Source organism: Anabrus simplex, chromosome 14, assembly GCF_040414725.1.
Source record: "Anabrus simplex isolate iqAnaSimp1 chromosome 14, ASM4041472v1, whole genome shotgun sequence".
Classification (NCBI taxonomy): domain Eukaryota; kingdom Metazoa; phylum Arthropoda; class Insecta; order Orthoptera; family Tettigoniidae; genus Anabrus; species Anabrus simplex.
Genome location: NC_090278.1, coordinates 91,419,663 through 91,442,212, shown reverse-complemented (window position 1 = coordinate 91,442,212; position 22,550 = coordinate 91,419,663). Strand labels below are relative to the sequence as shown.

Below are 22,550 nucleotides of genomic sequence, written 5' to 3'. Positions count from 1 at the left end.
ACATTTTTTCCTACAGAATATCCTGTACGCCTTCCTTATTACTAGTTCTTCGGTTTTTAGGTTGTAACAGGTTGGAATGCCAACTAGTCTAGTTATTAGAAATAGTCGAGCAGCTTGTTCTTCCGTAATGCAACACGAGTGACATTAATTCTAGTACTCCCATTGTCTATGCAAATCTCATAGCATAGCTGGATACGGGCACATATCCCGATCATGTTAGGACGGCATCCTCTCGATATCGACATACCTCGCCGAAAATAGGAATCAGCAGTAATAACATTTGTTTGTTAAGAAGAAAGATTTATTTTCCAGTGCAGACTTATTTGTTCGTTTCCTTGTTTGTAGTTTAAAGCAGAGTAAGAGCTAGGTCATCGGCCTACGGACTTAGTTATTGTAACTTTAATGCCCTTTTATTTTGAGTAAGAAACCCCTGTTGGTGGGGGACGCAGAAGAATAAGAATACACCCACGGTATCCCCTGCCTGTCGTAAGAGTCGACTAAAAGGGGTTCAAGGGGCTCTCAACATGGGAGCGTGGGGTGACGACCACGGGGCAATTATCTGATTCCTGGCATTGCTTACACTTACTTGTGCCAGGCTCCTCACATTCATCTATCCTGACCGACCTCCCTTGGTCAACTCTTGTTCTTTTCCGACCCCGACGGTATTAGAGCATTCGAGGCCTAGGGAGTCTTTCACTTCCTCGCTCTCCGTCCCCTTGCCTTTCTTCGTCCGTTACTTCATTTCTCGACGTGACGGATCCCTTCTTTTTCTTCTTTTTCTCTCTCTCTACGCCCTGTGGGTGGGGGATGCAGCCGAAAAATGCACCCACGGTATCCCCTGCCTGTCGTGAGAGGCGACAAAAGGAGGCGACTAATGGATGATTGTATTAGAACAATAAAACTACTTTTGATTTGTACCATCACCTGGGAAACGCCATGACTCGCCTTTACTTGCGAGCAATACCACTATATTAGGTACGAAATAGGTTTGTGATTAGTAGCAGCAGAGGGTGGTTCCCCTGTGGGTATCCACTACCCGTGCGTCGTACCCATGTGAGCAACACCGCGGGTCTGCGTTACATGTACGACGTCCAATACTTGTGAGTAGAACCATTATGAGTGGAACACCGTGAGTCTACCCTACTTTTGATTAGTACCACAACATGACACATACCATGGTTCTATTTTACTAGCGACAAGTACCACCATTATGAGGTGTCGTTGACCTGGATGTTGGACTCCTTTAGACAACAAGCATCCTCGATTCAGGATTGTGCTTTGGAGGTGGTCCCTTGGTCAAGAATACTATTTTATGCTAGTTTTTGGGTCGGATCCACAGATTGTTTTAAATTCATTTCCATCCATTCATTCTTCATGACATTTTTGTTATTTTTGTCAGTGAATGATTTGGACTTTTAATTTTAATTTCATTTCGTACAATTAGGGGCCGATGACCTAGATGTTAGGCCCCTTTAAATAACATGCATCATCATCATCATCATCATCGTCGTCATTCTGGGTAAAAACACTAACTATGACGTACCTATAAAAGATACACAATATTAAACAAGAATTCATTCGTCCAACATTTGCTTAACGTCGTACCGACACAGATAGGTCTTTTGGCGACGATGGAATAGGAAAGGCCTAGGAGTGTGAAGGAATCGGTGTGGCCTTAATTAAAGTACACCCCCAAGATTTGCCTGGTGTGAAAATGGGAAACCACGGAAGACCATCTTTAGGGCTGCCGACAGTGTCGCTCGAACCCCCTATCTCCCGGATGCAAGTGCACACCTAAGTGCGCCCCTAATCACACGGTCAGCTCATCCGTGTTCCACATGGCTCTTGACTTTGCGATAACAAGAGATAACAAATCACCGTTCTATAATTCCGCTAATAATAACTAGACCGAGGAATTTTAGGCAGTAATAGGCTAGAATACAAACTAATTTGGTGATGCAGCCCGCTCTTCCATAATGTAGCGAGAGTAATATACATTCTAGGGGTTCTGATAGACTGCACACAATATAACCGCTCTGCAGGCCAGTGAATACTTGTTGCTCGCTCCAGTACTTTTGCAGTCTAAACTATATCTCGTCTCAAAAGACGGCAATGATCTTATTTCCTTTCTTTCCTACCCTATAACATGAACTGTGTTCCACAGCTTGCCGAGATGAGGTGTGTCTTTGAACAAGTTTGTTTTCTTTCCCTGCGAGGTCGTTCGTCCCTGGCCCAAAGAGACCCACTCCATGAGTGCCTCGCGAGAAGCAGCAATCCCTACCTCCTCACCACAACTTCCGTTTGTTCAGGCGCCAGCTTGTCTCGGAAGGTTACTGCTAACTAGATTCAGTGACGTAACAAGCCTCTAGGAAGACAAGAAACCAGATTCTCCTCTTTAAAAGCGGTCTTGCATTCCCTCGAACTTAATTCCTTGTGTGCCTCACTCTCCTACCTTCCATCAATTGGTCGCTGGAATTTTCCTCCTCATTCCCTCCAACACCTCTATTTCATGTGTTTTCAGAGAGCACCTATATTCTACGGTTTGTAGTGTCCGACTTCAGTTGTATTTGAGTCATTCTTCTAGTTCCAGCTTTCTCGCTCTTAATTTGTTTTCATTCTTGGACAGATCATTGATCTAATTAATTTACCTGAGTATTTCCAATAATAGTAGCTTTGCTCATTTTTGATATACGTATGTCTTTATGGCGGGGGTATTATGGAAATTTGTGTAACGTACCGCGACAAAATGTGTGACGGAAGTGTAACCATAGCAACCGTGCAGGCTGTGATGTAAGGTACAGTAAGATGGTCAGACAAAGTTACCTAGCGATCGTGCAGGCTGTGATGTAAGGTACAGTAAGATGGTCAGACAAAGTTACCTAGCGATCGTGCAGGCTGTGAAGTAAGGTACAGTAAGATGGTCAGACAAAGTTACCTAGCGATCGTGCAGGCTGTGATGTAAGGTACAGTAAGATGGTCAGACAAAGTTACCTAGCGATCGTGCAGGCTGTGATGTAAGGTACAGTAAGATGGTCAGACAAAGTTACCTAGCGATCGTGCAGGCTGTGATGTAAGGTACAGTAAGATGGTCAGACAAAGTTACCTAGCGATCGTGCAGGCTGTGAAGTAAGGTACAGTAAGATGGTCAGACAAAGTTAATTAGCGATCGTGCAGGCTGTGATGTAAGGTACAGTAAGATGGTCAGACAAAGTTACCTAGCGATCGTGCAGGCTGTGATGTAAGGTACAGTAAGATGGTCAGACAAAGTTACCTAGCGATCGTGCAGGCTGTGATGTAAGGTACAGTAAGATGGTCAGACAAAGTTACCTAGCGATCGTGCAGGCTGTTATGTAAGGTACAGTAAGATGGTCAGACAAAGTTACCTAGCGATCGTGCAGGCTGTTATGTAAGGTACAGTAAGATGGTCAGACAAAGTTACCTAGCGATCGTGCAGGCTGTGATGTAAGGTACAGTAAGATGGTCAGACAAAGTTACCTAGCGATCGTGCAGGCTGTGATGTAAGGTACAGTAGGATGGTCAGACAAAGTTACCTAGCGGTCGTGCAGGCTGTGATGTAAGGTACAGTAGGATGGTCAGACAAAGTTACCTAGCGGTCGTGCAGGCTGTGATGTAAGGTACAGTAAGATGGTCAGACAAAGTTACCTAGCGATCGTGCAGGCTGTGAAGTAAGGTACAGTAAGATGGTCAGACAAAGTTACCTAGCGATCGTGCAGGCTGTGATGTAAGGTACAGTAAGATGGTCAGACAAAGTTACCTAGCGATCGTGCAGGATGTGATGTAAGGTACAGTAAGATGGTCAGACAAAGTTACCTAGCGATCGTGCAGGCTGTGATGTAAGGTACAGTAAGATGGTCAGACAAAGTTACCTAGCGATCGTGCAGGCTGTGATGTAAGGTACAGTAAGATGGTCAGACAAAGTTACCTAGCGATCGTGCAGGCTGTGATGTAAGGTACAGTAAGATGGTCAGACAAAGTTACCTAGCGATCGTGCAGGCTGTGATGTAAGGTACAGTAAGATGGTCAGACAAAGTTACCTAGCGATCGTGCAGGCTGTGATGTAAGGTATAGTAGGATGGTCAGACAAAGTTACCTAGCGATCGTGCAGGCTGTGATGTAAGGTACAGTAAGATGGTCAGACAAAGTTACCTAGCGATCGTGCAGGCTGTGAAGTAAGGTACACTAAGATGGTCAGACAAAGTTACCTAGCGATCGTGCAGGCTGTGATGTAAGGTACAGTAAGATGGTCAGACAAAGTTACCTAGCGATCGTGCAGGCTGTGAAGTAAGGTACAGTAAGATGGTCAGACAAAGTTACCTAGCGATCGTGCAGGCTGTGATGTAAGGTACAGTAAGATGGTCAGACAAAGTTACCTAGCGATCGTGCAGGCTGTGAAGTAAGGTACAGTAAGATGGTCAGACAAAGTTACCTAGCGATCGTGCAGGCTGTGAAGTAAGGTACAGTAAGATGGTCAGACAAAGTTACCTAGCGATCGTGCAGGCTGTGATGTAAGGTACAGTAAGATGGTCAGACAAAGTTACCTAGCGATCGTGCAGGCTATGATGTAAGGTACAGTAAGATGGTCAGACAAAGTTACCTAGCGATCGTGCAGGCTGTGAAGTAAGGTACAGTAAGATGGTCAGACAAAGTTACCTAGCGATCGTGCAGGCTGTGATGTAAGGTACAGTAAGATGGTCAGACAAAGTTACCTAGCGATCGTGCAGGCTGTGAAGTAAGGTACAGTAAGATGGTCAGACAAAGTTACCTAGCGATCGTGCAGGCTGTGATGTAAGGTACAGTAAGATGGTCAGACAAAGTTACCTAGCGATCGTGCAGGCTGTGATGTAAGGTACAGTAAGATGGTCAGACAAAGTCACCTAGCGATCGTGCAGGCTGCGATGTAAGGCCATGACTGGGAGACATATTTAGGATAATTTGGTTTTGTTTATTTTCCCTATTTCTAGTGCTGGAAGTGCAACATTGATTTCTTCATTAATTTGCACTTCTAAAAATGTATCTAAAGCTCAACGTTCCACGAAATGTTTTCAGAATGTTGATTTGTCTTTCTGTGTGCAGAGAGAGGTTCAATAATAATAATAATAATAATAATAATAATAATAATAATAATAATAATAATAATAATTTTTGTTTCTACCAATTTTGGGGCACTTGTGGGGTGACGGGTGCGAATTAAGCCGCAAATGCGCACTCGGTCTTGTTTTACGGCCGGATGCCCTTCCTTACCCCAAGCGTATGTGGAGGAATTTATTCACCATTTTGTGGAGGTTGGTAGGGTTGTGTGTTCGATGACTATGAAGAGTACCGTCCACGGGCAAGAAGAATTAATCGGTCGTCATTAAAATCCACTTCGGCCTGGAATCGAACCCCGGACGCTCTGAACCGATGTCCTGTACGTCGACAATTCAGCCAAAGCGTAGGGTGATTTCGAGCTGTGACCTTGAGGTATTGGGTTCGTACCCCACTGTCGGCATCCCTGGAGATTGTTTTCCGTGATTTCCCATTTTCACACCAGGCAAATGCTGGGGCTTTACGATAATTAAGGCCAGTGCCGCTTCCTTCCAACTCTTAGGCCTATCCCATCGTCGCCATAAGACCTATGTGTGTCGGTGCGACGTAAAGCACATTATAAAAATAAATCGATGATGATATTAATATAAAATCAGGAGGGCTTACATTCAACTTGAGGGCTTTCGTGGATGACTTCGCTATACTCTTATAAAGCCCATACGTATTAAGCTCGTGGAAGGAATTTTCAGTCAAACAGGACAGGATATCTCGAAAGAAAATACCAATTTCATGAAACATGGCACGAAATTCCTCGAAACAGGACGGATTGAAATGGTTCAGAAGTTGTTTATATCTTTTCGTGAGATCATACAGGCGAATAGACTAGCAAAATATGCAGCGAAGTATCGCACTTTATAAATGTAGAGAGCTTATGGTTTAACAAGAAAAACATCTGCAATGATTGTATGCCAGTGAATGCCTGTCAATGAACTCCAAGTTGGAGAAGCTAGCAGTCTTGGAAATAAGAATCTCAGACGTATGAGAGCTGTACAGGCAGAAAGAAGGTGGATGGAAACTTCAGAACAACGAAGAAGTTTACCAGAAGCTGGAGAGAATCTCACAGATCATGAAAAGGAGAAGAAGGCTGGACTTTGGTTGATAATGAAGTTCCTCTCCCTGCCTACAGATATTCGACAGGGCAGGAATAGAATGAATGAAGCCCACATCCAGCTGCGAGGATAGGAACTGTCCCGGCCGCCAAGGCCTGTCGGACTCCTCTGAGGCATCGAGTAATGACTGACAGATGAAATGGTATTGTCGAATGTCGCTGGAATCAAATATGGCAGGAAATACCGGATAACCCGGGCCACCAGTACAAACCTCACAGGGAGTGACCGAGATATGTACCACGGAACCCAGCGATGAGGGGCTGGCGCACTGCCTCCTGAGTCACGCAAGCAGAGATATTTAGTTACGTCTAGAGAAAGAAACTTACTACAGCATGGGTTAAGATATGGAGAGGTTGAACATCTCGCAGCTCCAAACGTTAAAAGGCAAGTGAATCTAGGAACACGGTGAAAAATAATTCGAAGGGATCCAAGCCGAAGGAAGACCGAAGAAGACCGCAAGAGAAAGGGCAGACGAAGAACGGAAGCAGGAAACAGTACTGGACGCAGAGGTGACTCATACAGATGAAACGGTAGTGGGATCCTGGGTGGTCATTTCCCTTGTCGCAATAATAATAAGTTAAGAATCTTGAACGAACAAATGTTAGACAGACAAATTTTGTATGATTATGATTATGATTATGATTATTATTATTATTATTATTATTATTATTATTATTATTATTCCTCTCTTTCTTCTCCTACATTGGACCACGGTATGCAATTGACTTGCAGGTTAGTCCTTTTATCTTCTCCCAGAACTTCTCCATCATTTCGGTGTGTTTCCTTTCATCCCCGACGCCCATATGTTTTATTTTAATTCATTTTGTATCAACTTTAGCTCGAAACATGTCTCTATTAAACATTTCTTTTAGATTGATGCGAACTTCCCCCATGCCCTTTCTCGTTTCTTGTAGCCATTTAGTAATTCCTTATAATTTGATGATGTAGTTAAAGATAATTTTTGTTAGTCGACGCTCGTTCATTCTTGTGAGGTGCACATAGATCTTCACTTCTCCTCTTGCTCCAAGTACCATGCTTCTTTTATTCGGGTTCTAAGAGCTTTTTCAAGATTATTCTAATATCTTCTCTCGCTCATCCATTTTCCCTTCCTTATTCAGTATCAGACATTCTGAACTGTAAAATCCCTGTTTTTATTGTATCTATTCTGTACTACTCTACAGGGTATATCCGTGATTATGCTACAAATGGAGCACGGCAATAGAACCGTAGTTCGGTAACGTTAGATTGTGAAAATACTGTCGGAGGAGTGAAGGTATTTTTATGAAAGTTTCCTCTTGAAAGCCTTACATACAGAGACTAATGTGACAACTTGTAACTTCCTTCAGAGAATGACGCCATCTTCTTAATTCAATGTCACAGAAAGATCAACATATGCAGCTTCTGCGATCAGCGATTCAAAGTTATTTTTCCTTAGTGCACATTTCGCAATGCTCGGTTCAACATAAGTTAGTTTCTCTCTTTGTGCCTGTACACACGAAAAGTTAATCGTACGCTGTAGCACTGACTCAGACTGTAATTTGTTCCCTCTGCTGGAAGGTATTCATCTCATATCGCGGGACAAAATTCCATCTGCTTCCAGCATTTCCATTCCAGTCCTTGCCCAAATATCTGTAACGGACAGGGGCCGATGTATATTCTTCTTGATTCAGACACATTTCGGAACAGTTTTCACGCACTGATGGCCATGTTTTTAAAAACACACTCGCCGCGTAAGGCTAAGCACTAAAAAGCAAGTATCGTCCCACTTTTCTCTTTCTTTTACTGCCTCATCAGTGCTGAAAACTTGACTAGTTACATACTGATATCTAGAGATATAACCATGAACAAACTAACCTCGATGTATCAACAATGGAAGTTCGCTTACACAATTAAATGATCATTGTTCAATCAAGACATTCATTATGAAGGAGGTTTGCAAGTAATTAAGTAAATACTCAATTTCATGTTATATATCTCTGCCTTTATTTTGATATACGCATTATTAGAACCATACCGGTAATCTTCGGTGTTTATCTTGTGCAAATAATTAAACCCCCTTCTTGAAATTTGCTATAACATGACAGACATACGTGAAACCTCGCTGAAATGGTACACACAAGCAAGTATACACTGAGTGGGCAAACGTCATGGGAAGACCCTGAATGTGAAGTTAATTACGAGTTGCTCCTCAGTGAGCCTTTCGAATGTCAGAAATACGGCGAGGCAACGAACCTACAAGGTGTTGGAGGGACCTGGACCCATGCACCTTGCAATCTTACCCAGAATTAGTCTTGCGTAATTTGTGCGGGGTTCCAGCATCAACAACATCCCATAATTGCTCGACTGGATTAAAATCCGGGGATCTGGAGGGCCAAACTCTGTTTTTAACGTCACTGGAGTGCTCCTCCAACCACCTGCGTGCCACCACAAAGCGGTTACATGTCGCATTGTGCTGTTGAAACATGGCATCTCCATCAGGGTACTCTAGGGAAAGAAAGGGATGCAGATGGTTTGACAGAATGTCCACATAACGTACACCTGTCAGCATACCCTGCAGGCCCACAATGCGGCATAATAGTGAACATGAGAACGCCGCCCAGTCCAGAACTGAGCCACCTCCCTCCCTGTTGACACGCAGGATCCATAGCTTCATGGGGCATACGCCACACTCTCACGCGCCCATCAGCTCGATACAAGAGGAACAGGGATTCATCGCACCATACCACACGCCACCACTATTCCATGGTCCATTGTCCATGCACGTCATTGAGCTCTGTGTCGAGGTGTCAGCAAAGGGACATGGGTTGGTTGTCAGCTGGTGAAGCCTATGCAATGCAGTTGCCTACTTACAGTCCTGGTAGGAATAGATACCTGACTCCCAACTTTCTGACTAAAAGTAGCGCGTGGAGCGCCCAGTATGGTTCTGCGTGGGCGACATGATGTCCGTGCGGCGGTTACGCGGGTGGTGAAGATCCACCCTCGACGCTCTTGACGTCGGAAAGGTGAATTCGAGAGAAATCTCCTGAGGCATGATCCATCCGCTGATGATCATCCCACGTTCAGTGTCAGTCAACTCACGACGTGTTGCCATCTTCACAACACTGGTGTCTGTGTGAGAGTGTTCACCTACCCTGCAGCTAGCCGCAACGCTCCGGGGACATCCACGGCACGTTTTCTAAGTGGACATCCCTTCCCGCGACATTTGGCCACTCAGTGTATATTACATGTATTTATGAGAAAAGTCAATAAGAATACACAAAGGCCAAATCTGCGAACCATATCAAAGTCGTGACAATACATTTTCGGATGATGATGATGATGATGTTTGCTGTTCAAAGGGGTCTAACATCGAGGTCATCGGCCCCTAATGGTACGAACTGAGACGAAATGAATGACAACTTATAAGTCCAAAACTCTCCACTGACCAGAATTCAAAGCGTGAGGACCAAGAATAAATGAATGGATGGATATGAATTTAAAACGATCAGTGGATCCGACCCGCAGTGCCTGACGCGCACAGCAGCTGGCCCAAAACAATAGTATTACTGACCAGGGGACTGCTTGTATAGCACGATGCTGAATCGATTATGCTTATGGTCGAAACGGGTCCAAAATCCTGGTCATCGGCCCCTCATAATAGTATTTATCGCTAGGAAGTAGAACCATACTGTGTGTAATATTGCGGTACTAATCAAAAGTAGCGGAGACTCGCGGTATTCCACACATTATGGTACTATTCACAGGTAGTGTAACGCGCACATGTAACACAGACCTACGTTGTTCGCACATTGCGGCGCTATTTACAGGCAACGCAAACCTATGGCGTTCCTCACATAAGTGGACTAACCACAGGGACTCGTACTATCCCGTGGATTTCCTCATAGTGGGAACTGAGCACAGGTACTGTAGGACCCACCTCCTGACTCACACACTGTCGCTACTAATCACAAACCTATTGCGTACCTAACATAGTGCTACTACGCGCAAGAAACGGCGACCCATGGTGTTCCGTGCGTGATGGTACTAATAACAAGTAGTCTCGTTGTTCTAATTGAATCATCCCTTCGTCGCCCCTTTTTCGCCTCTTACGACAGGCAGGGCATGCCGCGGGTGAATTCTTCGTCAGCATTCCCTACCCACAGCTGCGCGCACGGCAAGCTGGCCCACTTGTATTATTCCTATCCTTCTTCTAATAATTCCATTAATTTCTTCGAAAAACACTGGGACAGAATTTGAAACTTACGTATCGGTATCGAACCCGGCTATGTCCAGTGATTTTTGAAGGTGACGAAAAGCTAGTAATAAACAAACTGGGAGAGGACATAATTTCCGACAACTGGTCGGCTTCGAAAACCCTACAACTCATCAAGATCAATCAAATGCAATATCCGATTTTCTTCCGTATTTGACCAACATTGACCGCATAGAACTTTTTCGCCTCTCATCTTTCTCTTCCCTTCCGAAATGATCCGTTCGAGGCTCTGACTTAGTGGTTTCTCCTCAATTGATTTCAGACTCTCGGCATTTCTTCCTAACTCTCTTCTATTGTGAATCATCTGCAGTGAAATTCCAACTTCTTCTGCATCCCTCTTCACCTACTCTACAAACCTGCAGGTGGCTTTTTATCCAAAGATATAACCGAAGATTTATTTGGCTAATTGTTTGCCACCCATTCTTTAGAATTTCAGCCTTCGTGTCCGCATTGTATCTGTGATATTTTCAGTGTACTTATAGAGCAGGAAGTCCCATCAGTAGTCTTCTGTGGTACCAGAATTCTCCTCAGAATCGTGCTTTCCTTCTTCTCGAGTTTCCCCTGTTATTTAATATCAGACACTCTGAAGTTTACAAGCATTATTATTATTATTACCTTAAATTTAATATATCACATGAGTTTATAAACGAAGTTATCTTCATGACAGACAAACAGACTGACAGAAGTTACCCTTAAAACTTATTTTTAACACGTTCTGTGTTAGTTTTTATGATTTTCAAGATTAAAATCTTCCTGATCTCCTTGCGAACTCTTTTGCCTTCTCAGATCTAAGGACGGATATTCACCGTTTTGTCACGAGATAATCATCCTGTTTTCCTGATTTACAGGCTATTAACGAGTAACTTGAAGTGTTGAAAAATGTCCGCTGCTCTTTTAATTCTCTGACGTTTTTACTCTGAGGTGGTACAGCAAATATCGCCGACTAAATTTCTGTTGGTAACGATTTATTTTTTGATGATTTGTCGTGAGAAGCGGCTTTATTCAGCATAAATGTGTACTTAGCAAGTATAGAAGGGAAACGAATCGAGAAGTCTACGAGAGGAAGGAATGACAGAAGATTGTTAAAGGAAATACAGGATAGAAACGTTAAATTTATCGTAAATGTCATTAGTAAAATCACAATAATAGTTTTGATGCTGATTTGGAAAAAAAATCGTAAAGAAATCACAAAGTGAATGGCATGTGAAAAATAGCAATTATAAAATTGTATAGCACGTAGCATTCACAAAATGAATATCTCAAGTAGATAATTAATCAGAACATCATTTTTAAAACTTATAGGGCCATCACTGACAGCAGTTCAGTAATTTTATTCATTACATTCATAGAATAGAACAGTTGATATCCCCAACTCTTGTCCTGGCAGGTAGTTTTACCTTGAAAGCACTGTATTACGCAAAGCTACAGGATAATTGCCTCGCACAGTTCTTGGAATGTAAGTACGGCTGCTTGCTATAAAGCGAACGCTCATCGTCTGCCGTTTATCAGTAACGTGCAGAAGCGACAGTGACTTACAATGGTTGAGCTCGCAGTGTGCTGCTCGTCAACCCTTCTGCTGTTCCTAGTGGCCGGCAGCACGGCGATACACGCGGGCCCAGTGAACAGCAAAGCACTTTCGCGCACGGAAGCCTTGGTAAGTACTTCGCTTGAGCATTTGGAACGTTGTCTAGGGGTGAACTTATGGTCAGATTTTCTTGAGGAGTGCAGCGAAGGGTGAGAGCAAGCAAAAGCTAAAGACGAAAGTGAATAAAGTACTGGATAATTCTTTCCTAATGGTAATGGCAGATCAGTAGTAATCAGAGCTAGCAGTAGAAACAATTCCTAATAAGAGGAGTAACTTGGGTTCCACAAGGATACTATCGTACACCCCGATTGTTCGTATTCTAGTAACTACATCTATCCTGAGACATGTAATGTCAGCGAAGGATTCCTTATGGAATAGAATTATGAGAGATCTGACTGCTGGTATTTTCGAAAGAAATGAAGCAAGTTGGATACGGAAATAATTCATTACGACAATAAACTGATGTCAAGTATTGAGAGACCTGAGATAGTTAGAATGCCGGCTATGGAACTGCAAATTGAAACAAGAAGATTATTTTAATCGTATGTGTGTTGTGTGAGATAATGAAACAAGACGTTCCAATGCTAATGTAGGGATTTCGTAGATTCTGTCAAGAACATTTGATTTAAGAAGGAAGCAACTTGTCATACGAAATAACGCCCACGTCATAAAGTGGACATAGAGAATTCGTTAAACAGCTTCAGTTAATGGAATGAACTAGGTGAGAGCAACTGATGATATATACAAGTGAGAACAAGGATAGGGCGGTTGTCACAGCGTTACATATTAAAATTATCGATTGAGGGGATAATGTGAAGAAGATATAGGTTGATGGGTTTATTTGTGAAGTATTGAACTGGCAATGGAGTGTAGCAGATATACAGGAGTACCTTTCGAAATAATACGTAGTATAGATTGTGTACCGATTTATAGATAAGGAGCCGCAGTGCAAGCTATAAATTTGGAAAGCCTTAACAGGCGACAGCAAAATGTAGCTTCCACCGAAGTCACAGTCTCACCCATGAATGTGACAATATGGCAACTGCTGGGGTATGAGTGGTGTTGAGTAATGACATTTCGAGCACAACTAGTGTCTGAGTGTTATGAAGGGTGTTCTCATAGGATCAGTCGTGCTGCAGTAGCACCTTCTGGTCCAGTGAGGAAAGCAATGGCAAACTACCTCACTTCTCATCTTGCCTAGTACGCCTCATTTGGGCTCTGCCATGGGTTTTGCAGTTTCCTTGTAACTGCATAGCCTTTGGTGGTGCTATTTGAGGATCCAACCAGCCTCTGGGCTGATGACCTAACAGACAGACAGACAGACAGACAGACAGACAGACAGACAGACAGACAGACAGACAGACAGACAGAAATATATACTATTATTTTAAAATTTAACCTCTATGGTCTGCGTGTTAACAACCAGTCTCATTGTCAGTATCTGTGACATTCTTCCGCTGGTCAAGGGCCTCTCCGTCTTCTGAGTTCTGTCTCCACCATAAAATACCAACTGTTTTTCACCATCCTTCCGAAACAAACCCTGTCATTGATTTTATCCTCAGATCTTTCTCACACCTTTTGGAACTATATCAACTTAGATGCATTTGGTTTTAAAAAACCCAGATTTTCCTCGTCAGCCCGTCATTATTGATACGGAAGATGGGGCCATAAAACTGCGATCTCCCCTTTCCAATTGTTGTTGTTGTTGTTGTTGTTGGTTCCGTCAGTGAAACCTGCCCTTTAATCCATCTGTTGCCTAAAATCTTTTTTGTAGTAGCATGAGGTCTCTTAAGTACCTGATTGACTCTTCCGTTTCGATTGATGCACAGTTTCTGCTCTATCAACAGTGCTGTAATGCCTTAATAAGGCTCCGAAACTCAGCATCTTCTTCCATTCTGGACCATCAACTGATGTTCGTCGTGTATTCAGTCTTCTGAAAGGAGATTCGTAGTCCTACATTCTATGAAGTTTCTTTAAGAAGGTTTCTCTTCCTGATATCTGAACTTATTTTGGTGACATGTATGACTAAGGCATCCGCAAAAAACCGACAGTAAAAACACACTCCTTTGTGTATTATTATTATTATTATTATTATTATTATTATTATTATTATTATTATTATATCCGCCGCGGCGGTTCACCGCTTAGGAGACTCGCGTAGCGATATTAAATACGTTTGACAGCCAAACCCGTGGTGATTCTCACAAAGTGGTACTAATCATAGGTAACGCAGAACCATTCTGGAAACTTTGGAACCGACCAGTTGAATGCACACGATGACACTTATGACAAGCATCGCCCAGACCCGTTGTGTTCCTCGCATAGTGGTACTGTTCCTACCCAACGTAGACACATGGTTTTCCTCGCTAGCTGGTTCTAGTTGCAAGTAACGTCGACTTATGTCCATCCGCACGTAACAGCACTAATCAGAAGTAGTCTCATGGTTCTAATGTCATCTTCCGTTGGTCGCCTCACTTAGTCGCCTTTTACAACACGCTGCGGATACCTTGGGTGTACTTTTCTTCTGAACCCGCCCCACCCACAGTGGGTATATCAAATTTTAGGGAAAATATACTTTATGGAAGGCTCTCCTGTAGCTTTTTGGCAATTAATGAAATATATCTGTGATTATTATAGCTTTCTAAATTGATTGATTGATTGATTGATTGATTGAATGATTGAAATGTACCTGCAGTGGAACGTCTCTAATGAGGGTATTATCATGCTTTACTTCCAGGAATACCTGTCTCGACATGGATACATTAAGGGTAACACGACCGATATAAACTCAGGACCTACCAGTACAGGGGGTATCAACTCAGCCATTAAAGAGTTCCAGAAATCTGTCGGTCTGACTCCGACAGGTAAGTCCCGTAAGAAAATCACTGAATGTTATCCTGATGCAAATTCATTCTGTAAATACTTTAATAAAACAGACTCCTTCAGTGCGAAGAAAATAATTTAAATACCAAACTTTCACGCTTTATCAAATGATTGCTTCTGAATATCCTTGAGAATTTTTTCAAGCTGTCTCCAGTTGAAGTATTGGTGGGTATTCAAAATTAAATACATGCCCCTCTGGTTCGAATTCTATACAAAACTGGATGTCCCGTATCCATGATCACTTGTCTGTTTGTTGGAGAAATTGTTGTCTGTCTCTGACATGAGTGTCATCAATAATCAGCAGATAACTCCAGACACATTTACTTCAACACTGAAAACCGTTTGAGTCCCGAGAGTGGTAATATTGGAGTAGTAATACAGTATGTGTAACATAGCTTCTGAAATAGTACAAATCTTAGATAAGTAATGTGTAGCCAGGGACCCACCCGCCATCCCCCTGATTCAATTATTCGTTGCTCAAGCAGGCTGTAGCATTTTCATTGGCTGAGATACGGTCGGATAATACATCATCCCACCAGTCAAAGGAAACGCATTTAGTCACCAACCCTCGCACAATAAAACACAAGTAAATTCAATCTGTAACGAAATAATGTACAATACGGAACAAATTATTCGTTCGTCATTAGCAGCACATTGCAAACGGCTTTGTCAGTGTCAGCTTCTCGCCACTGTCCAACACAGAATGCGGTGTTATCATATCGACATACGGAATAAGAGAGGCAAACAGCCTCTTCGTGCCATTAAACCGTGGCGGGGGGGGGGGTACGTTCCCCGATCCCTTTTGCTTGATCTGAGCCCAAAAGGTTTGTAACAAGGCGAACCTAACAATCCAGACCAACAGGATGTCACAAGCGGGCATGATAAATTAGTTTAGGCAAAGTATCAAGTCATGACAAGGAACATTTGACTTGCGTAGCATTTATTTAATTAAATATTCAATAATTCACAAAATATTAGACAGAATTTACTTGACAATTAGAGTGTGTGATTATAAATACAGTTAGGCAGTGACAGGTTACTTAAGCATGTAACAAGTGTACAACAGTTCTGCTACGAGATTTGCATAGATATTAGGGGTAATGCCTGTAGAAGTCCTGGAATTTATGTTACTCTTGCTACATTGTGGATGCATGGGTTGCGCGACACTTACTAATAACCAAATTACTTTGCATTCTAACCAATTACTGCCCAAAATCTACTAATGCATTTCCAGTGAAAATACGAGTAGTTTTAAACTTTGACATTTCAATCATGGTACATATTCGTAAGATTATAGTTAGTAGCTTGTGGGTAACTACATATAGAATAGAAGATGATGAATTCCCCAGTGAAGTACGATACAGATGATATTTCTTGTTCTATTTTAGGCGAACTGGACGAAGCTACAGTTAACAAGATGATCACGCCGTACTGTGGAGTGGAGGACGACATAACGCATAGAAACTCTACCAGGACTAAGCGTTATAAATTCTTAGGTAAGACAACAATAGGCCAAGTATAGACATGTGATATGTTTCTACATATTAATAAAGTCCTGCGGAAAAATTCCGCCACTTTGGCCTGTATACAAATTGTGGTACCTAAAGAAACTAACATCATTATTTTTTACTATTATTGTTATTATACCATTGATTACGGTTTGGGCTGCAATCTTTCTTACTTTGTTAAGTTCTCTTCCCTCTTCATTCACTTAAACAAACGCCACTTAATTTTCTAGTTCGTTCTTGATCTGAGAATATCGTTCTAATCCTTCCTTCATTTTAATAATAGCCATCCTTCTCAACAATTTTCTGTTTTCACATCCTCTGTCTTGAATTCAAAATTTTGTACGTCGTGGTGGACTTCGTTCATTCATGGGACGTTTTTCTTTGCTCTTCCTGTAAGGTACGTTACTTTAGTACGTCCAGAATTACTAGAACATAGAGAAACTCATGGCTAATAATTTTGATTAACTCATTTGTATATGAGACTGTAAATTGAAGTACAACGTGTGAAACATAGAATTTCTAAACTAAACGAAAAATACAGGAATATTCAATATTATTTTAATCATTGCGAATATAAAGCATTGAATTACACCATTAGCCATCAACTAATGAGTATTTCAACGAAAGGAAGGGATAAGAAAATAGACTACAGTGTTTCCGCAAGGATGGCCTCTTTCACCCTTCTTTTTCCCACTGTACATATACAATCGTTGTTTTCGCATTTTTACTGAGAATTTTATTTAAAAATGTTCGGAAATGTTCGTATTGCTTCCTACTGCAATAATTAATATGTGTCTTACTTAGAAAATTTCGATGGTCAACAATAGAAAAGCCAAAAAAAATTAATCATATCTCGGTGTTGCAGTGTGCTTTGTGAAATTCATTTACTCTTCTATCAAATATCAGTTGAAAAACATACTTCGTAAAATTTACCAGGATGTAAATTTATAAATGTAAAATTTTCGATCCGTCCCACCGAGCTCGATAGTTGCAGTCGCTTACGTGCGGCCAGTATCCAGTATTCGGGAGATAGTACGTTCGAACTCCACTGTCGGCAGTCCTCAAGATGGTTTTCCGTGGTTTCCCATTTTCACACCAGGCAAATGCTGGGGCTGTACCTTAATTAAGGCCACGGTCGCTTCCTTCCCACTCCTAGCCCTTCCCTGTCCCATCGTCGCCATAAGACCTATCTGTGTCGGTGCGACGTAAAGCAACAAGCAAAAAAAAAAAAAAAAAAAAAAAAAATCCTTCCCAGGTTCCTTAGAAAGCCAGATGTCCGAGTCTACGAAGAAGACTACGTTATACTTGTACTGAACACTGAAGCAAGACGACCTTTCCACACGTTATTCGAGCGAATAAAGCAATAGCTTGTTTTTCGCCCCTGAGCGCCAGAATAGAAAACCTCTACATTATGAGTTCGAAATTACCACCTCCCCAATGCCAGATGACAGCCGCAGACAAAATAATCTTTAAGGAAGTATGCAATATCCTTTTGGAATTTGAAACAACTTATACTATCAACAGCGTTAAAGAACTTGTCCGATATTCCAATCCTACTACGAACGGATACCTTCATGACCGTAATTTAATGTTTTTATTCATGTTGAAGTAACTGCCAAGCAACACTCAACGTACTGGGCCTGTCCCGAGAGAGACCAATATTTCTTTTACGTCAGCTCTTATTCCGAATTGAATTGCAGACACATCTACATGTTATTTGCTCCATCGGTCCCCAGTAAACCGCTACAGTTGGCGTATTTCTTCTTTCAGACCTCATCTGTTAGAGGTTAGAAAAGGCTAAGAGATGAAGGGTATTGACAAAGATATGTGAGAAAAGTAAGTATTTCACCACTAGGTCACTTAGAATGTGCTGCTATCAGGCGTAAATATAAATGGGTGGTAATACACATTAATACATCTTTTCACCACTAGCTCACGTAGAGTGCGCTGCGGTCCTCCATCAAGACAAAAAATGTCTTGTAGTAGATGCAAGCCAATCTCTGTCATTTTAGCCTGTTATTAGAACACTCTCATTTCCAGACGCGGGCAAAATAAAAGGTCATTGCACTTCGTCATAGTTCCTAAATACAGAGATTGGCAGCCTTGTACACCCCGTGAAGGTATTGGCGATGCAGGTGGTGACCCATTGTACTAACATTACGTGAACAGGACTGAAGTAGTGCTGTTTATTTAAATTCATCACTACTTCGTTCATGCCTTGCGATCGAGCCTCTGCTCAGACTAAAATGTTATACGAAGGAAGGAATATATGTATCCTTGAGCCGGAAGAATGGTATGACGGAGTATTGTATCTCTATAAGAATTTATCATTTATTACAGTCAGTCGCAAAATGTACGATTGAATATTTTAGAATTAGTCAATATGAAATATTCATTTATGAAGGACAAAGGCTCACTGTTCGTTTTCAAAAGAATAACCTGAGTTTGTGTAAGGTCTTTTTTCTCAAATCCAAGGATATATTTAGTGTTAGAGGCACCCAAGTTATATCAACCTGCAATCCTTCGGACTAAAAATATAATCATTAATAGTAAAAAAGCACAGAAATATGCACCACATATGAATATGAAGTATTTCATGCAGCTTGCATTCAGTAGACTGAGTAAACAGAGAGTGATTTGTCATACGTTGACTGAAAAAGGAGGGAAATTCTATTTGATTTGTGTTCTCATTCAAATCTTAATCATAACATTCCGTAAGTACTATTGTAAGGCAGAAATTTGCACTAAATTTTAGCTATTTTTATCGAATAACTTTAATTTTTTTGCAAAAATATCCCGAGTATACGAAACTGACAAAAGAAACTTTTTCTATTAATATTCCTTTATACTTCTACATACGCTATCAGTCTGAAAATCTGCAAAATTTCATAAATTGAAGACTTCTAATACTAAGTAAAATTATTTCTTCCTTTTAATTATTAAAATTATGCAAAGATATATCGTTTTTCTGAAAACATTACTTTTGGTAATGACCTGGTTCCTATAATAAGGTATTCTCTTGAGTTCGCTGATTTCATCGCCTCTGTTTAAGGGTCATCCTTCTTCCAGATAATTAAATATACTGACAGATCTACGGGCCTCAGTTCAAACTTGTAAGCATAATGATTAAAATGCAATATCAGGCGATTTAGGAGGCCACTATATATATCTTTCTATAGGTCTATAATGTGTGTTTCTTTGTTTACATCAGGTCCCCCATGGAAAAGGCATGATCTCACCTACATCGTCCTTAACAATCCGTCCAGCCTGTCTTTCTCTACAGTGAAGCGCATAATAGCACAAGCCTTCAAGATGTGGTCGGACCAAGCGGATCTTACATTCACCCGAGTATCGGACCCCTACAAGGCTGACATCAAGATCAGGTTCGTTGCAGGGAAACATGGTTGCGATCTCCTGTTTGACGGACCTGGATATACATATGGGCATGCCTATGCCCCTCCGAGTGGAATAGTGCATTTCGACATCGAGGAGTCGTGGTCTGACCGTAGGCACTATGGTGAGTATCGTTCATTTATAGCAATACCCCTACGTAATGCAATCTCACAAGAGAAATATATAAAGAACTAGCATGTACCCGCGGCTTCGCCCGCATTTATTAATTAAATCGCTACATGTTTTAAGCCATTTTTAATGCAAAAACAACATTAGGCCTACATATACTAACACCTATCGTTTCTACAAAAATTGCGTGAATTACATTACGAAGGGGTACCCAAAAAAGCGGAATAACATTGCCGTGGGCGAAGCTTGTGTAGTACACATTTGTGCCGCTAGGCGTGAATAACGCACCTAACTGCCAGTTCAGTCCCGCGTGTGTTGTCGACCTGGCTCGTTCTGTTCATCCGCAGTGATTGTTTATGTCACCGCTATTATGTTCTTGTTTGGTATTTTATAATGCCAAGTTTAAATGAACAACGTGCAGCTGTGAAATTTTGTTTTCTACTCGGTAAAAAGACACTGGTTCTTCCACCACAACAACGCACCTGCACAAGGTGTGGCAGTTGGAGGAAAAAGAACTGAATGCATTCGATTTGCAGATGACATGGCGGTTCTAGCAGAAACTGAGAAAATGATGAATGCTATGTTGGAAAAGTTGAACAGATCCTGTAAGAAGTTAGGCATGAAAATTAATAGGAAAAAGACCAAGGCAATGATCATGGGTTCAAAGGACTCAGCAGCTAAAATAATACTTTCGGGTGAGGAGATCGAACAAGTGTCTAAATTCAAATATTTGGGAAGCATAATCAGAAATTATCTTTATTACTTGGAGGAAGTGAAGACTAGAATTGCAATGGACAAGGAAACATTTATGAAACAAAGGACACTGTTGATTGGGCCTCTAAATAGGGACCTTACGAAGAGGTTAGTGAAGTGCTTTGTGTGGAGTTTGGCGCTTTATGGGGCTGAGACTTGTACGTTGAGAAAAGAGAAAGAAGACTAGAAGCATTTGAAATGTGGATCTGGCGGAAGATGGATAAAATCAGCTGGCAGGAAAAGTAAGGAATGAGGAAGTATTAAAAAGAGTAGGTGAAGGAAGAAGGACGATATTGGAATGCATTCAAAGACGGACGAAAAATTGTTAGGCCACTGCTTGCGACTAAATTGTTTAATAACTGAAGCATTAGAAGGGAAGATACAAGGAAAACTGAAGAGAGGAAGGAAGAGGTATCAGCTAGTAGACAGCGTAAAGGTAAATAGAAGCTATTGGAAGGCGAAGAGAATGGCTGAAGACAGAACAGCGTGGAGAATTCATGCGAAGACCTGCCGATGGGCAGACAACCAGAGATGATGATGATGGCTAAAATGGCATGGTTCCGCAGCTCCACGCACCTTGGTCGCTTGACCTGGCTCCGTGTGACTTTTTCTTATTTCCATGCTTGAAATTAATGTCGGTAAATATCGAGCAAATAAATAATTGCTTGCTTGCTTGTTGTTTAAAGGGGCCTAACATCGAGGTCATCGGCCCAATAAATAATTGAAACGATAAAAATTAGTACAATAATTAATGAAGTCATGTCTTGACCTGTACAAAGATTCATCGAAGAATACACTTCTGTTAACAATTTCAAAGCACCCCTTGCCACAGATTTGGCTGGACATCGCACACACAGGCAGACAGGTCCGGATATTACCTACTGAATATGGCTCCTCGTATTGGGGACTTAAAATGGCTCCTTGACTTGCATTTCATATTTTATACACGTTGCCTTGTGACCGTGAATGTGTGCTTTTAATCCTGGTGACTGCACGATGGATTATTATTATGATAAATATATTTCCGTTGACTTTTCAAGAAATGCAACGTTTTTCGTGTACTGTTCGAAGATTTTGGCACAACCGCACCTTTTATGTCCCTCTGGTTTTAGAGATTGAGTTTTGTGAAACATATACTATACGTTAGCGTAATATATATATAAGATCCCATAGCGAATTCACTGTGCGGACCTAGGATAACGAATGTACTAGTGATCACATAAGGAACTAGGTGTGTACTGTGTTGGAGGCAAGGAAATAGCTAGAATATGGCACGTGGGAGTGTTAGAAACAAGTGAATGGGCCAACTTTACGTTTTGTTTATTTGTTAGTCACTAACGAACAAACGTTCACATTAGGCTGCAATACATTTAACTAAGATTCTACACAGTACTCTTTGAACACTTCTATATCACAGAGCACAGAGTTGGAGTAACACATAGTGCACCAAACACTTAGTTCTTTATATGCTAATTGTTTAACTGTATCCTCGTTTAGGTCCACAACTCCTGTTTTTAAGTAATCAGAAAATTAGTCTGCCATATCCTTCCTGCTCTCTCCTATTCTCATCTTACCCTTCACGACAGAGTCTGTTATTCTCATGAAAATCCACAGCTGGTTTCCAATCATTCGATCGGGTCAGGGATGGGATGAATGAAACCCCCATCTAGCGGCGAGCATAATAACTGTGCCAGCTGCCGAAGGATGTAGCACTCCTACATGGCAATGATTAATGACTGACAGATGGAATGAAATGGTATTGGAGAGTCTTGCTGGAAATAAATGTGACAGGAAAAAACGGAGTACCCGGAGAAAAAACGGCCCAGCACAAA

At 41.6% G+C, this 22,550-nt stretch overlaps 1 protein-coding gene across 1 annotated transcript in view; it reads left to right on the top strand.

The window, feature by feature from the left end:
- The first annotated feature begins 11,985 nt into the window (after positions 1-11,985).
- Positions 11,986-22,550, top strand: part of LOC136885656 (uncharacterized) — a 69,181-nt gene continuing 58,616 nt past the window's right edge. Inside the window, exons 1-4 of the mRNA XM_068230305.1 lie at positions 11,986-12,121; positions 14,790-14,916; positions 16,324-16,431; positions 19,655-19,960. Of these exons, the coding sequence (XP_068086406.1) occupies positions 12,005-12,121; positions 14,790-14,916; positions 16,324-16,431; positions 19,655-19,960 (658 nt within the window). The 5' untranslated portion in view covers positions 11,986-12,004. The remainder of the gene's footprint in view (positions 12,122-14,789; positions 14,917-16,323; positions 16,432-19,654; positions 19,961-22,550) is intronic.